At 34.1% G+C, this 15,213-nt stretch overlaps 2 protein-coding genes across 9 annotated transcripts in view; one reads left to right on the forward strand and one right to left on the reverse strand.

Annotated features, from left to right (window-relative positions):
- The first annotated feature begins 174 nt into the window (after window positions 1-174).
- On the forward strand, window positions 175-7,765 carry LOC123315082 (GTPase-activating protein and VPS9 domain-containing protein 1). 3 transcript variants are annotated; one of them, XM_044900644.1, is made up of 16 exons: window positions 175-328; window positions 1,822-1,953; window positions 2,040-2,201; window positions 2,301-2,536; window positions 2,590-2,754; window positions 2,809-3,007; window positions 3,061-3,399; window positions 3,549-3,750; window positions 3,798-4,505; window positions 4,603-5,733; window positions 5,889-6,115; window positions 6,170-6,423; window positions 6,720-6,931; window positions 6,982-7,096; window positions 7,156-7,423; window positions 7,505-7,765. In XM_044900644.1, the coding sequence occupies exons 2-16, from the start codon at window positions 1,831-1,833 to the stop codon at window positions 7,643-7,645; spliced, it is 4,482 nt and encodes a 1,493-aa protein (XP_044756579.1). In that variant the 5' UTR covers window positions 175-328; window positions 1,822-1,830; the 3' UTR covers window positions 7,646-7,765. The 3 variants fall into 3 exon arrangements, with proteins under 3 accessions (XP_044756579.1, XP_044756582.1, XP_044756581.1); XM_044900647.1 differs by having other exon boundaries at window positions 5,898-6,115; XM_044900646.1 differs by having other exon boundaries at window positions 202-309.
- A 131-nt stretch (window positions 7,766-7,896) lies between these two features.
- Window positions 7,897-15,213, reverse strand: part of LOC123315538 (hormone receptor 4) — a 56,349-nt gene continuing 49,032 nt past the window's right edge. For 5 of the 6 annotated variants that reach the window (XM_044901268.1, XM_044901269.1, XM_044901266.1 and 2 more), the window contains 4 exons: window positions 13,211-13,803; window positions 11,574-11,766; window positions 11,281-11,453; window positions 7,897-10,600 (listed from right to left, as the gene is read on the reverse strand). In XM_044901268.1, coding sequence (XP_044757203.1) covers window positions 10,520-10,600; window positions 11,281-11,453; window positions 11,574-11,766; window positions 13,211-13,803 — 1,040 coding nt within the window. In that variant the 3' untranslated portion in view covers window positions 7,897-10,519. The remainder of the gene's footprint in view (window positions 10,601-11,280; window positions 11,454-11,573; window positions 11,767-13,210; window positions 13,804-15,213) is intronic. The other variant, XM_044901267.1, reaches the window with a different exon arrangement.

Below are 15,213 nucleotides of genomic sequence, written 5' to 3' on the forward strand. Positions count from 1 at the left end.
AAAACCTTAAAGTCTTTCTATCAAAAGATAAGAAATAATCATAAAAATTATGATCCATTAACATTCAAATTATTTTCACTTAAATTTTTTTTTTAGAAGCCCCTCTCGAGGGAAACTGATATCCAGCAGGTGTGGAACATACTCCCTGTTAGTTCGTTTATAAAACTTTCAAATGGAACGTTCCATAAATAATGTCGTCAATAATCAAAATCAATCCGTCATGAGAAATTTCTTGTGAGAACAACAATAATCTAAACAAAAATATTCAAAAGTAGTGGGTGGTGTGTTTTGTGTATTTAGTGAAATTAGGTATATTGATTGTATAAAGGTACAAGAAAATAATACCTGACAAAAGATCTTTGCATTATTTCAAATAAGAATTATTATGTAGTTTTTTTATTTTGCTAAGTAAGAGTTTGGTCTAATTCTCGGGAATTAGTGGGTGTATGTAAAGTGATATGAAAAATTGGAAAACTTCATGAGGAAGTGATTTTAAACACGTAACTTCAATTGTCTTCAATATAATAATGCATTGAGTGGCATTGTAGCCCATTAAATCAAAATTCAATTAGGAACATTGTTCCACACAGATGACACATTTTTATCAAATGAATTGCTCTTTTCTATCACATACTAATTGGTATTCATCTTATTTTGATGCTGATGCTCTAAATGAAGTGTAATCACTCATTACCTACAATTTCCCTCCTGTATGCCTTCCTATTAATTAAGGGGGACTAGTTTATTTACAAAACAAAATTGTATTGAAGCAATTGGTGATGTAGGTCACTGATATTCATATTGGAGAAATCTCAGGATCTGTCGTGAAACTGTTAGACCAAAATTAGTTGAGATATTTGCCAATGGATTTCTTTACTTTAAGTATCTGAAAAAAAATCGACGACAAAATCGGTGGTGGGCACCAGAGGAAACTTTTACCAAAAGACTTGTTAGGTGTTTTCCTGATACATATTCTTATCTTTTTCGTAGTTTTGTTTCAATTTGACCTCAGGACTATTTTTGAAGCATCAGAATATTAGTTTATTTGAGAAGTTCACAATTAATCAAGGATCATGTTATCTTATTGAATAGAAGACCTTTTATGGAGCCTTCCTTTCATGTTTCGTTAAAATCTTATCACAAAAAATTTGTCATCTTGGAAAAATTTTCATAATGCGTTTGAATAAAAGGAAATATATATGGAATTTTTCCAATAATTTCAAATAATTTGAAGTTGCCAAAAAGAATTTTATTCATGGATATAACTTATAAGTGTTACATTCACATTCCATACATAGTATTTATTCAAGTGGTAAATTCGAAAGTTCATGATTTACAACAAAGCAGTTGATTAGTTTATTTCATGTTTTATGATTAATGCTGCTCAAAACAGCAAAATTCATATGTGATTCAGAATATGGGATGATTATTCAATACAGTTAGTCATTCAGCTCAACTCAAGACTTCACTGCCTATGGATTTCAGCTTTCAGCTAAAAAATGTTGATGTTAGAACTGTTATTGAAGCTCCTGTATTGTATGGCTGTTCTGTTCTTATTATTTGAAAAATTAACAGAACACTTCCCAAGTATGAACTTGGATCGAAAATTACTAAAGTATGTTTCCCACACAAAACTTACATGCTGACTTATATAAAAGATGTCTCATTACATTTCTTGGTCGTCTGGTTTGAGGAAGCTAGAAGCTTATTGATTATCTGGTGTTTGCAGTTTTAAACATTTTGTTAGTAAAAAAAGAATTAGTAGTCAATTTTTTTATTAACTGTGAACTGAATTAGTGATGATAAATTTATTGATCACAGTGGACCATAATGCAAAATGATTCTGGTGATGATAAAGATGATTCAAATGTCTTCAGATTCATTTCTGAATTACGACAAGAGGCTCTGTATATATCATCCGAGAAGAACTTGTTACAAGAACTGAATGAAAAGGTATGTTATGAAATGGCTCAGTCATATATTGATTGATTGATGATAGTCTTCAAGAAAAACAGAAACTATAATTAAGATCCATTCAGGTACGAAATAAAACTGAGGAACTGCTTCAATCCACATGGGTTACTACCAAAAAGCGACTTTTTCTTCTACCTCAAAGGGAGTTTACCATTCAAAATATTCATGAAATTGTTTCTATCGGTGCGGCTCAATTTGCTGAAGCCAAAAATGTTGTTGGATTTCAGGTAAGCAAAATTTGCAATATGCATAACCCACTTCGCAAAATGGCTTAACTGGGTCTTCGTTATTTTGAATGAGACAATGATACATATTCAATATTCCAGAATGCTGGAAAATTGGGTGCCCTCTTGCAAATATTGAGAACTCAACCCGAACAATTGGCCCAATGGCTTATCATCGGTGAACAATTAAACGATGAACAAACACACTTGAGCATAATGCAAAGTATAGTTTCTGGATTGTACGCTTCTTTGATATTCCCGGAAGACATAAACTACATGCTGGTTTTACTTCACGAACTTGCTAAATATCAACTATTCAGAAACGAAAAACCACAAAGGTAAAACAACGATAATGAGTGATGTATAGCTGTAAATAGCAGTTCGATTTCAGGGCTCTTAAGCAACGTGCAAATTCATTTGAATGCTTGTATTACATGTTTCATGAGGTTTTATTGTCTGCAAAGTATTTTCTAAGTGGTGCATTCGAAGTCCCCATATTGAGGTTGCTAACCATTGATTATTATTTGGATATTGATCCACATAAAAGTGAAATGAGGTGAGAAACACTCCCTTTCGTTTTGAACCCCAAAATGTTTAATTTTTTCCTTAGGTTTCACCAAGAAGAGAATATCAAGCTATTATTCAATAGCCCTGAGGAATATAGAAATGTTGTGGTGAAAAAATTGGCTGCAGAAACGAATGTTTTTATTTCAGGCTTGAAAGAGAATAGTCTAAGTTTTCCCAAACCTTTAGCATGGCTTGCATATCAGATAAGTAAATTGATTTCAGATTCCTTCGATGAAAAGGAGGTGAGGAAAATTCAATAATCGAATGAAATCGATTTTAGCTAAATTTTTTCCAGGCTAATGCAGTTCTTGTAGAACTTATTTTCACGATGTTCATATGTCCTGCGATCGTGAACCCATTACAATATGGGATTTGCGACGCACAAATCACCCAAGTATCAAGGCACAACTTGATGCAAATTGGTCAAATCATCCAAAATTTAGCTCTTATGAAACATGAATCTCCAGACCAGAGAGCCATAGATCTGTATAGTTTGATAAGTAAAGATACTGTTGTGCAGTTGATGGAGGATATTTTCAGTGAAAACAAGCACAATAGTGCTCCATTTTTAGATGTAACACCATTTATTTTCAGAGACGTGGCACTGTTTACTGAACAAGAGATCAGATTGCTGGTGAGTGGTAGAATTTAGTGTTAAGGTCGTTATAAGTTTTGGAGATAAGGGATATCAAGTTTTTATCCGATGTCCAGAGATACATTGATATTAATGGGAGATGATTGAGATATGGTAGGGTATCAGCTTTCAGGTGATTTTTTCTTCAGGTTACATTCCTACAAAGAGTCCATAGTGAAATAATGCAAAATGAAGTGTACAAAACAAATCCAATTCTAACCGATTCGATAGTTGGTCAGATATCTGCCTTGAGCATAGAAAGCATGGCAAATTCGATGCCTAAACAGAACCGGCTTTACAATGGAAATGGCGACAATAACTATAAAAGATCCTCAACTCTATTATCCTTAGGTGAGTGAAAAATAAATCGATCTAGGTTGATTTCATGGCCATTTCAGTTTCCAGAACAAATTCAAAACTGCCTGAAGAATTCCAAACAGTGCGTAACATTGTGCTGCTGTTTTCTATAAGGACCGACAGTATCGAACCAGTTGGTATGCTTTCTGAAGGAACGATTATAGATAACGCGAATTTGTATGAGAAGGACATCGATGTTTCCGAGGAAATGGAGAAAAGTGATGATATTAACGATGATAGCAAAGTTAGTTTCACATATCAAGATGAGGGTTCTATCGGGAATACTTCCGATAACCTGGAGGCAATTTCAGAAGGGGCTAGTAATCACTCTGTTGCAAGCAGCTTAGAAATGGAGAACGAGGATCAGAACGACAATTATTCAGACATGTTGTCTGCCAATGTTTCAGGTAGGGGTACGCCTAACATATCGGGACGTGATACACCCAGCTCCCAGGTTAACGAAAACGACGACAGAGGGCCAGCCGAGAATAGGCAAGCTGATAATGCTCAACTACAACAGCAGCAATCGCAGTTGAGTCGACAGATAAGATCTGAAATAGACGACAAATTCTGCAAGTTTGAAATCAAATTGCCAGGCCCTGGTAGGGATGAAACGACTTCCCTCATCTCCGAAACCTGGAGTACAGACGTTCTGGCATCTGATAATGAGGCTGCGGATGCAAATGACTCCAGAAACGAACAGCAGTGTTTTTCACTGATTGATCAGCCTATTGTCGAGGTTCCCATTAGTGAGTAAAATAAAAATTTCAAATTAATCTTTAATAATTTTTTTATATAAGATTTTTCGTCAAATTCGTTTGGGAATCATAAAATTGCTACTTGTAGATATGCTGGATGTATCAGAGACACAAAGTGAAAGTGCCTGGTCAACAGATGTTATGGCGTCTGACACGGAGAGATTGATAGATGTTGACAATGATGACACCGGAAGTATTGCTCAGTCAGACGACACAAATAGCATAGCACCCTCAGATGACACTAGATCGGAAACAGATGAGAATCTGACACCAGGCAGCCGGAGATTATCCAGCTCATCAAACTCTTTCATGAATCAATCGAATTTAGCGTCAAATTTCCAAGAAATGAGAAGATTAGAGAGTAGAATGGAAGAAAATGCCCGCATGAAAGCGCAAAGTGTAGAGAAAAGCAGTAAGAAGGATAGCAATGCGAATGTTATCTTTAAACCACTGCCATTTTCTTCCACACAAAACACTCTAACCTACAGTGAACAAACAACTGAAGTGAGGACAACACAGTCATCTACTTGCTCATTTGTGTCTAGTAGGGTGCAAAAAACAAATGACAAACTGGAAAACAACTTGGGTGGAGCAAATGGCTATCAAAAGATATACAACATGGATAATGAATCGAATGAGGTATCTTTGTCCTACATCAAAGAAAATAGCACCAAATACGAGGACAGGACTAATGAAATTCTTCTGAGCAACTGCAGTTTGAATTCCAGTTCAAGTGGAAGTAGTAGTAATAGTTTAGAGAACAAAACCAACAATGAAAACTCTGAAAAATGGGAACATAAGCAGTGGATGAACAGTTCACAAAGCAGTTTGAATGTAACCTCAACACCCTCTGAAAGTACGAGTGAGCTGTCGGTTTTGAGTGTAACAAACTACATCAACCCAGGTACTATGATGACTAAAAAATCGACAGTTGTGAATTCACGCACCACAAGAACTTCTTCATCCACTGGAGCTATACCCAAAAGCATCAGTTTTGATATAAGCGCCGACAAGGGTGATAAATATTCGGGGGATGACCACAGGAGCAAGAGGGGTGGTTTCTTTGGTAAACTGAGAATGGGATTCCGTAACCGGAGAGGTAAATCCTTCAGGAATAGCGATGATTTGAGGATGGAGAATGAGGAGGAAGCTGCTTCTGGAAGTGGGTGTGGATCTGGAAAATCTCAACCTTTACAAGTCAAATTCGGAAATAATATGGGTGAGTTGCATTCTTATATCCAGTTCCTGATCAATTCTAAGTCATTGGTAGATAATTTTCAGGTTTTCATTCATATTATGTTTTTGTTTTATTTTTGTTTTATTTTTATCGATTCACCCCATTTTTTCTTATTAATTCACGAAAGTACAAATTAGTTATTCCAGATTCGTCTGAACAAATATTAGAAAAATATCGTACAAAAACATTCGAAGAAAACAATAGCAATAAGATGAACGAACAAACTCAAAAAGCTTCAAGAATAAGGCGCATTAGTGAAAGTACTATCATATCCAATCAAGGTTGCAATACCTTCAGAGATGTCAAGAATAAACTCAGGATGGTATTAAGCCACTCAACTATACAATTACCCGGTGATATCAAGGTGAGAACGAAAGTCACTTCGGAAAAGTTCATACTGTAATAATTTTAAATGCAGGTTTCTGAAATGCCCCTCCAGAGTAAAATTGAAACAATTTTACGCATTGAATTGGGCAAGGCTCGAAAAATGAGGCGTTGGTCGAGCGTTGCCAGAATAACTGAAACACTAAAGTGTGTACAATTGCTCAATGAGAAAAGTTGCAATAAATTGGTCAAATCCATGAAGGACGATATTCTAAAACGATCCATTTACACTCAGTACCTTACCTCCTCAAGGAGAGAACTCTTGCTCAGTGAAGCTTTTCTAAACGGGTATGTGAAGTAGTTCATTATTTCATGTTTCAGATATCCTGATTGCTAGTGGATAAAAAAGGGCATTGAAAATATCAAAATATCACATTAAAGTACCAAGTTATAAGTATTGTATGTGTTCAAAGTTGACCCAGCACTTTTTCAATTTTTTTTTTGTTCTGAATCGTGCTAGGTTTGTGCTAGATTGTGCTAGGTTTGTGCTGCTTTGTGCCTTTGAAACTTTTTCATTATTCTAAATGTTTTTTAATATATTCCACAAAATGTATGAAATGGGCCAGCACTTTTCATATTTGCAGATTGCAAGAACAAGTATGTTACGAAAAAGAACAATGTGAGGAATACTTAGCAATCTTATATGTTGATGATTTTCTGAGACAAAAAGAAATGGAAATGAACAACTTCTGCGAGGAATTCAAGCAGCAGAGTTTATCGGATGAGAAATGCGATCTTCTGAACAATTTCTATGCTGAATTATATTCCAGTATGAGGAGCAATGTTTTATGGAATGGTGGGTGACTCAGTTGATTTACTGCAATGTGTTCAAAATGTTTTTTTCAGAAATCTTGAAGGAAAGAAAAAACACCATAAAGAAGGCCCTACAAAGGCACATAATCAGCAAAGTTTACGAGAATGCTTTCTACCCCAATGGGGATGGCGACAGGGACAGGGACAGGTAAAAATTTTCAAAATGATCTCAAAAAAGGGTATTCTATTTCTGTTTTCGAATTGTAGAGTATTGTTTGAGCACATAGAGAAACTATCCCATATTATTACACCGGGACATAAATATATGATGATTCAGAAAAAGTACCTCAGGGAATGTCCCTGGTTGCCAGCTCAGGATGCTCTGAGTGCTATGAGCGCATTCAGAACACCTAGAGACAAAGTAAATTGCGTTGTGCACTGTGCGAAATGTATCATGGATCTTCTTTCGATGGCTCAAAGTATTTCAACGACAGCTGATGACTTTACACCTGTTCTGGTATTTGTCATCATAAAGGTAAATTTGCTGTAAAACTTTTGGAAATTCACGTTTTTATATCTTGTCATCGCAGTGACTAACATTCAGCTTTATTTCCAGTCTAATCCTATCAACTTACTCTCTACAATTCAGTTTGTCAACAGTTTTTATCAGAACCAACTGTGTGGTGAAGAACAGTATTGGTGGATACAATTTTGTGCCGCCGTAGAGTTCATCAAAACTATGGATTATTCCGATTGAATACAATAAGAAGGAATTAATATATTTGTATTATATATATGGATCTAATTTATGAATTTTTTATCTATAGTTTATTTAGATACAGATACTATTGTTATCAATAAATGAAGTATATTCAGAGCGTTTTTTCTCTCCCATCAGCTTCTGGAAAATCAGGAGGATGGGTAAGGCACCTTGTGATTCTGTCAAAAATATCATGTCATGAAACTGTTAAATTTTTTTTTCTTGAGGAAGGGCAGGAAAAAACTTGGTGGAATAATAATGATTTGCTTTATTTTCTAATAAACAAGCTTGAATAATCTTAGTGTTAATAATAAAGAAAATAACGGTAACTCAATAGATGTTTATACATCAGGTAAACATTTTCTTAATGTGTATCAGAATTTGTCAAAATATATCACATAAGAATCAAGCATTGTTGCTTATTGAAGTGAATGTGTAAATACCAACAAATTCTGATTTGTATCTAAACGGTAAGTACAATTATTTTTACAATTTTAAAATTCAGTTCACATATGATAAATCATATACATTTTTTCAAACTTGTTTTTCTATTAGAATCCGAATGATTGATAATTATTCATATTTGTGGAATTTGCGAATTTTTTTTAAGGATGCTTAGGTTATATTCGAAACCTGTCTCCAAAAAAAGCATGGGATCTGAAACAAAATATATTCTCCCGTTACACATAAAACAATTTGAATGATTCAAGAAATTAGAAATAAGATTTCAGTGAAGACAAACCAATTAAATTCAACATTTTTATGTAAGCGTATATAAGAACATCGTTTTTATAAAAAAATTAATTATTACTCGGAGAAAAACATTAGAAGAAACAAGCATATAAAGCATGACAAAAAGAGAAGAAATTAAAGATATAACAGGTGAGAAAATAATAATTCATGAAAATAATTTATAGGAAAGAAGTTGATAAACAAAGAAAAATTGAAAAATAATGAAGAGTTTGTAAAAATTATTTACAAAAGTGAAATGATCCATTGTTACATATCAAATCAGTTTCTCCACACTGTAATACTTATTTCAGCTGAGTTAACTTTTTTACAGTTACAAAGATTATAACGTTGAGGAGGAAAAAATAAATGAAACACTCGATTTCTAATTTGTTCTCTGAATGAAAAATCGTTCTTTCAGTGATTCCATACAAATATGCACGATTATCAGTTTATATAATTCTGAAAGTTGGGATATGAATGATCAAATTATAACATATTCAAAACAAAAAGGAACAATAATTTGTACATGTACTTGGTAGCACTGGTAACTTTCATACAAAATTGGCAGTCATAATATACGACACTTTCAGATCGATCGTATGAATATGAGAACAAATAAATATTAATATACATATCTTTTATAATTTACATATTTTCGATTGATCGTTCGGTTCCTTATACATATTCATACAATTTCTCTTATGTATATTATTACATTTATGTATACTTCATCTTATGTACCTACCCAATATATAAAGATATATAAGATATCAAGATTGAAAACATCAAAACCCGATTTAAAAACTGATATATAGACTTGCCTGATATAAAAAAGATTGAGTTCAATTTGAGAAATGCATTTTATTAAGATATATGATGAGAACCTATGAACTATAATATATGACTAGACGATCACAAAATAAAAAAAATATTAAAAATTTCATAACATTGATAAGGGTGATCCAAAAAAAAAAAATACAATGGGATTGAGTCGATATTTACTTCATGAAAAAAAATTAGAATGATATGTTTCTTCAATTGAATTTTGGGTATAAATCAGATGAAACTTTGGCAATTTCATTTCATTGAAATCGTGAGATGTAGCTAATAAAATATGCATCAAAACACCCGAAGTTTCATGACATCAATTATAAATCTAGACCTACAAATTAAAAGATTTGGTATAGGAAAGAAGGAACTGTGAAAGAATAAAAAGAGAAAAGTAAAAGAAATAAGCGTAGATATGAAGGAATTTACATTTAGGAAAGGAGAATTATCATATTATGGCAGTGAGAAAAATTGATTGAAGACAATATTATTTTGTCAGGCAGTATAAGTAGACTTCATTCGCAAAGGGCAGTTTATGGAATGAATACATCGAAGGCAGTGCTGCAGTTCAAAATATGTCGAAATGTGAGTGAAATTAAAACAAAATTCATCATGAATATAAAAGGAAGAAGAAATTCAGGAGTGAATATTTAAAACTGGCAGTGTTCAATTATTAAATTGAATGTTCGTGAGTAAATGTTAGTAGATAGGAAAATTAAATTGGGAGATCCGAAAAGAAAGTTGAAAAATCGAACAGAATTAACGAATGAGACATAATTTCGACTTCTACGTATATCTTATCAAATAATTTTAACTTTATATCTATTTCTCACCATTTGATGCTGTGATGTTGAAAATTCTTAATTTCATAAATTGAGTTTTGATGTCATCAATCTTTAAACATTCGAAGGCAACTTACTCAGACTTACAGAGCGGTTATAAAATCTAATCCGCCATTTTCATTCTCGACTTTTAGTCTTCCGTACGAAAAATTTTGATTTATATGGTTTACTATTTAATATCCACGATAGGTCAAACTTGGGCGTTCAGCATGGATCATTTCTAGGTCCTTACATTCCTGGGATAGTTTGTTCAGAGACAAATTGCCTCTGGTTTGTTATACTGTGAACGCCCACCCTGAAAAAGTGTCTTATCCACATATAACATTTTCTTAATTTTACATCAGTTCTTCATAACAATCGATATAGTATGTGCGTTTGTCATCAATAAAACAAATCTTTCACGGGATAACATGAAATTATATCCTCAGAATCTAGTACTGTCAACCTCTGAAGTATTTTAGCTTTTGTACTACCTCAAATCGACTGTGTTTAATACGAAAGGAACGTAAAACATTTTGCTTTCCATGAGTTGTTTAGCTGCATCTTGGATCTGTAAGAAGAGAGATTATGCAATTCACAATATTTCCTGACTGATATTCGAATCTTGAATCAAAATTACAATTTTAATTCTCTGAGATAATAACTGGTGGTTTGACTTGTACATTTTCAAGTATTAAAATGAATTAGTACCTAGTTTTGCAAAGGGCGAAGAATAAATTTTACTTCAATCGAATTAACGGAAAAAACGAACGAAAAAATTACAAAAATTAGCAGTGTTTGTTTTATATATTCTAGAGCCTACTATAATAATGGAGAGTTATCAAATAAGAACACTAGTCACTTTAATGGATAAATTTCGAAGACTTTGGTGGGAAATAAATGTTCTATGATGGGTTTTGCGGACCGTGTATTTTGTTCTTTCACCATAATGATTAAACTGCTTTTGAATGTATGTAGTTTAAGGAAAAAACCGAATTTTATATTATAACACTTAGATAACCTCTGTTAGAGAATATTTATGGTAAATCAGAATAATTTTTCAGTGGTTCACGTGAGAAAACAATCATATTATAAATTGGTACTTCTGAACAAAACAACACACGAAAAAACGTGTTCTTTTAATGATAAAGAGTTTTGTAGCCTGGTTTGCAGCTTTTTTTGATTTCTCAGAACAAGTGCTCATATTAGATAATTCTGCATCATGCATCTACTTTCATAAATTTCCTTTACCTGGTTTACCTTATAGGTAAAGTAACTTACTTCAGGTAAGATACCCATTAGTTCTTGTACTCTGTTGGTCTGTTGGGGGAATATGTGTTGAATGAAAACCCTCAAACACGTCATGTACTTATCGAAAACCGATTCCATTTCGCTGTATCCAGGACCAGTACCAGGAAAATTCTCTGGAAAGCGAAAAAATCGTATTCATGTGAGCTAAGGAATATTTATGGAAAAAGGGGTTGATTTTTAAATAGTGCGAAGTTCAAATATTGAACTAATAAAAAAATAAAACTTTTACTCACCATTACCCAAAAGAGTAATAACTTTAAGGCACACATATTCCTCCATAGTGAGTTTCATTTGTTTGAACGTATGAATAATTTGGAGTAACTTCTTTATCACACATGAAATATCTTCCCTCAACTTCGAGTCACAGTAGTCATCACCAATCAAGGCAGTGAAGTATTCCTGAAGTCTAGCCAAATTTATCTCCATCTGGAAAATAAATTAGAATATTCAAAGGCTGAATACATATAATAAAAAAAAGTCTAAATATATAAGAAAAGTTCTCGGCAGCACTCTGAAACTTTGGAGTGTTTATCAATCAGAAACCTTGCAGTATTTGTCTAGAAAAAGCAGTTACTCCTGGTCTAATGCTTTAAAATCAATCGTTTAAAAATTTTTGTAATATTTTCTGGGTTTTCTGAAAATAACATTTTTTCAATATCCTTCAATGAGCAGTTTACTTTCTGGATTATGATTACAATAAAATGTGTCGATGACTATAGAATGAATATTGTCTCTCTATAATCAGTTTGCCATCAATCAGTTTCCAACACAAAAATATCGAATGCTTATTCTGAATGAGTTTAATGACTTTTTAAACTTTGAAATGGGCTAGATAAAGTTTATATGGATACGTTCACCTGCTGAGACGCAGTGTAATTCGTGAAAATGAACTACGGTTGTTGACCGATAACTATCTGATAAAATTTGGCGTTTCATCGAGTCCACCAGAATAATGTAACAACGTGTGAATAAATATTTACCCTTATCACCATTTCATACTTGAATGTTATACGTCATATTATATAATGCATTTAAGAACATTTAGACTTAAAATATTGTTTGATTATTTTGTTTTATACTCAGTTAAATATGTCAATAAATTTTGGATTGATTTCTGTAAAAAATCGTCATTCATTGCTGTTTAGTATTTCTGTACAATTACTTCGCTTCATAAAGGAATCCTAGGAAACAAAAAGCCACACTAAAGAACTAAAGGTTGTGTCATCATGAATAATTTCATTATCAGACCTTGCTTATGCGTTTAGCGGTCTTGTAGATCAAGGTGTCGTTTTTCTACTGTAATGAGGGTCGAATGTTATAATATAATGTTTATTGAACTGCGGTATGTGAGTGAAAATATGTTTCATTTACTCGGTACAGTATATCACTTGTCATAATTGAAGGGCAGCAATATTTCACAGTGAATTTGAAGGAATAATAATTCACCAGTGGAACTTGTTCATGTTGTTATGGTTGGTAGGTTTTGAATACTTAGGAGAGCGAACTTATGATCATATTAGTAGAATTATTCAGGATTTCTTGGAATAACCTAGGGACTTTTTCACGTGTATTTCTAGGTGTCAGCAGTGGGAAGATGTGGAGGAAGACAAAGATATGCTGTTGAGTTCAGTTTGCTTATTTTTTTTTGGTGTTTGCTTGGTCGATAAAGCCGTATTCAACAAGTGCCTAAGATATGCCCAATGTAAGAATGAACTACTGCTAAGATAGTCTTGTGATTGGAGTAAATGATTGTTGCAACAATAATTTCAACACAATATTTGTGTTGTAGTCAAGAATTCGAATTTTGTAGGGATGGATGGAGAAGAACAATAAGGAGCCTGCACTGAATTGGTTCATTTAATCAACTCACCTTCTCGTTTATACCAATATGGTCATCTGGCAAGGCTATAGCTTGGTACGCCGACGTGGTCAGCACCAAGAGATCGTGCCACTTGACAGTCAGTATCTTGGTGGTAATATGAACTGGTAACTCTGGATAAAATGGTAAATTCTTAGCCCACTGCACAAGTTTATACACAATGGAATCGCCGATAGTACAGAGTCTCTCATCCATCCCAGTCTCGAGCTGAAACAGCTGAGGCAAATTTTGCACGGTGGCCACGTTTTGGAAATCATCACAGTCTATTAGGGGTTTGATCAGGGAGAGGCAGTAGTCGAAGGAGAAATTCCTGTCTCTGGAACTGCTGACCGCACTTTCCAGCCTCTGTCGGAGGGCACTTGGGTTCGTTAAAGCTGTCTTCAGGATGGTCCCGTTGATCAGACCGGCTGGAATACTGGAAGGAGGTTCTAGTTTTATCGGCTGGTTGGGACTGCCGGATTTGCTGGCCGATTTCGGCGACGTCTGCTTGCCGGTCGGCTTCTTGTGTTTCTTATATTTCACTTTGTACAAATTATACACTGCCCCGCTGTTACGACCACCGGGCATCCTGTCTTCTCGTACAGCTGTAAATGAGAGCCACTTGTTAGACATCAATAGGGATGTAAATACAATTTTTGATCCTAAACGTGTTGAAAAAACGAATAAAAACTCCGCATCCGCTTTCCTAAAAAGATAGAGCTTTCTCGCCGTTTCATTATAGTCGTCTATCGATTTACTCACCCCTGGCAGGACCACAGAGTTTTATATATAAGTTTTCTGGCATTTATTTTGTAGCAAACCTATCTTGACATCTATTTTTAGAGCGATTCGTGTCCGCCAAGTTTGAGAGTTTTTCTATGGTTTCTTTCAAGAAAGTGTCCAATTTTTGAGGGTTTTTTCAAAAATAATTTCGTGTAAAAATAGAAAAATTAATTTGCTTCGAAACGATTAACCGTTCTTTAAGCAGAGTTCGACGGTTGTTTGGATAAAATTTATACTTAAGCTTCAATAGGATAGCATGTTTGAGCACAGAAGAGTTTATGCCATTTTTTTCTAAAATGTCTCAGATTGAAGGTCGATTTCGAGGACGTCAATTTTTTTGAAAAAACTACATTGAAATCTAATTTTTCCTGTTATCCATCAATATCGTTAGACGGATAAAGCAATGAAATTATCCCGAGAAAGAAATGACATTCGATCGTGATATACCGCCGATAAATCGCCCATATACCAATAGACATAGATGAAGAATAACAACAATGTATGATAAACAATTCAGTTCCGCTTCATCAACGCATGTGAAACGTTTCCGATAACGTATTATATGGTGTAATTCCAATGCGGAAGAAGAGAGATCCAATCCAACTTATAAAAGACAATATCAAGGTGAGGCAGTTCATGATACATCTAAACTTGACTCATTTTCTGATAAATCGCCAGATAAAATACAATGCCAAAGCGGATCTTTGCGGATACGAGCGTTTTAGACTTCCCATTTTTCGAAAATGATTAAGAGCGTAGCCTTCGATTTGAAATATGTTCTTGTTATTTCACATTTTTATGATTTTCTTTTCCTCATACCTAGGGGACGCTGTCGACGGGGTCGATGCAGTAGATCGTGACTCGCGTTTGAACATCTGAATTCTCCTTGACTCGGCCATTTCTATTTCCTGAGCGATGGAGGATTTTTTTCAACCTTCCTCCGATAGAAGAGTTACAATTTTGATAAAAAGTATCTCAAAAAAGCCTTCTCTTTCAAGTGAATCGAAAAACAATTTGTAAAGACTCTTTTGAGTGATTGAAATATAAATCCTCACTGGCAGAGCAAGCTTTTATGAATGACAATCTTTTAGTTGGGGAGCCGACGATGTTAAATCGGGATTTACTCGAGCGTCGTGGAGACCTAGTGGATTTTGGAGATTAGATGGTAAAAAGAAAAAAAGGTTCTATGATGTATGCACTTTCAACGGTGGGGAAAGCGTCTTAACACTTTG

Source organism: Coccinella septempunctata, chromosome 6 (assembly GCF_907165205.1).
Source record: "Coccinella septempunctata chromosome 6, icCocSept1.1, whole genome shotgun sequence".
In the NCBI taxonomy this organism is placed as follows: domain Eukaryota; kingdom Metazoa; phylum Arthropoda; class Insecta; order Coleoptera; family Coccinellidae; genus Coccinella; species Coccinella septempunctata.

What these genes read in the sequence shown, in the direction of transcription:
- LOC123315082 (XM_044900644.1), top strand. Translation starts at nt 1,831, where the DNA reads ATGCAAAATGATTCTGGTGATGATAAAGATGATTCAAATGTCTTCAGA. An exon ending in CAAATTCGGAAATAATATGG is followed by an intron (nt 5,734 to 5,888) that starts GTGAGTTGCATT and finishes AGTACAAATTAG; the next exon opens with TTATTCCAGATTCGTCTGAA. An exon ending in AATTACCCGGTGATATCAAG is followed by an intron (nt 6,116 to 6,169) that starts GTGAGAACGAAA and finishes TTTTAAATGCAG; the next exon opens with GTTTCTGAAATGCCCCTCCA.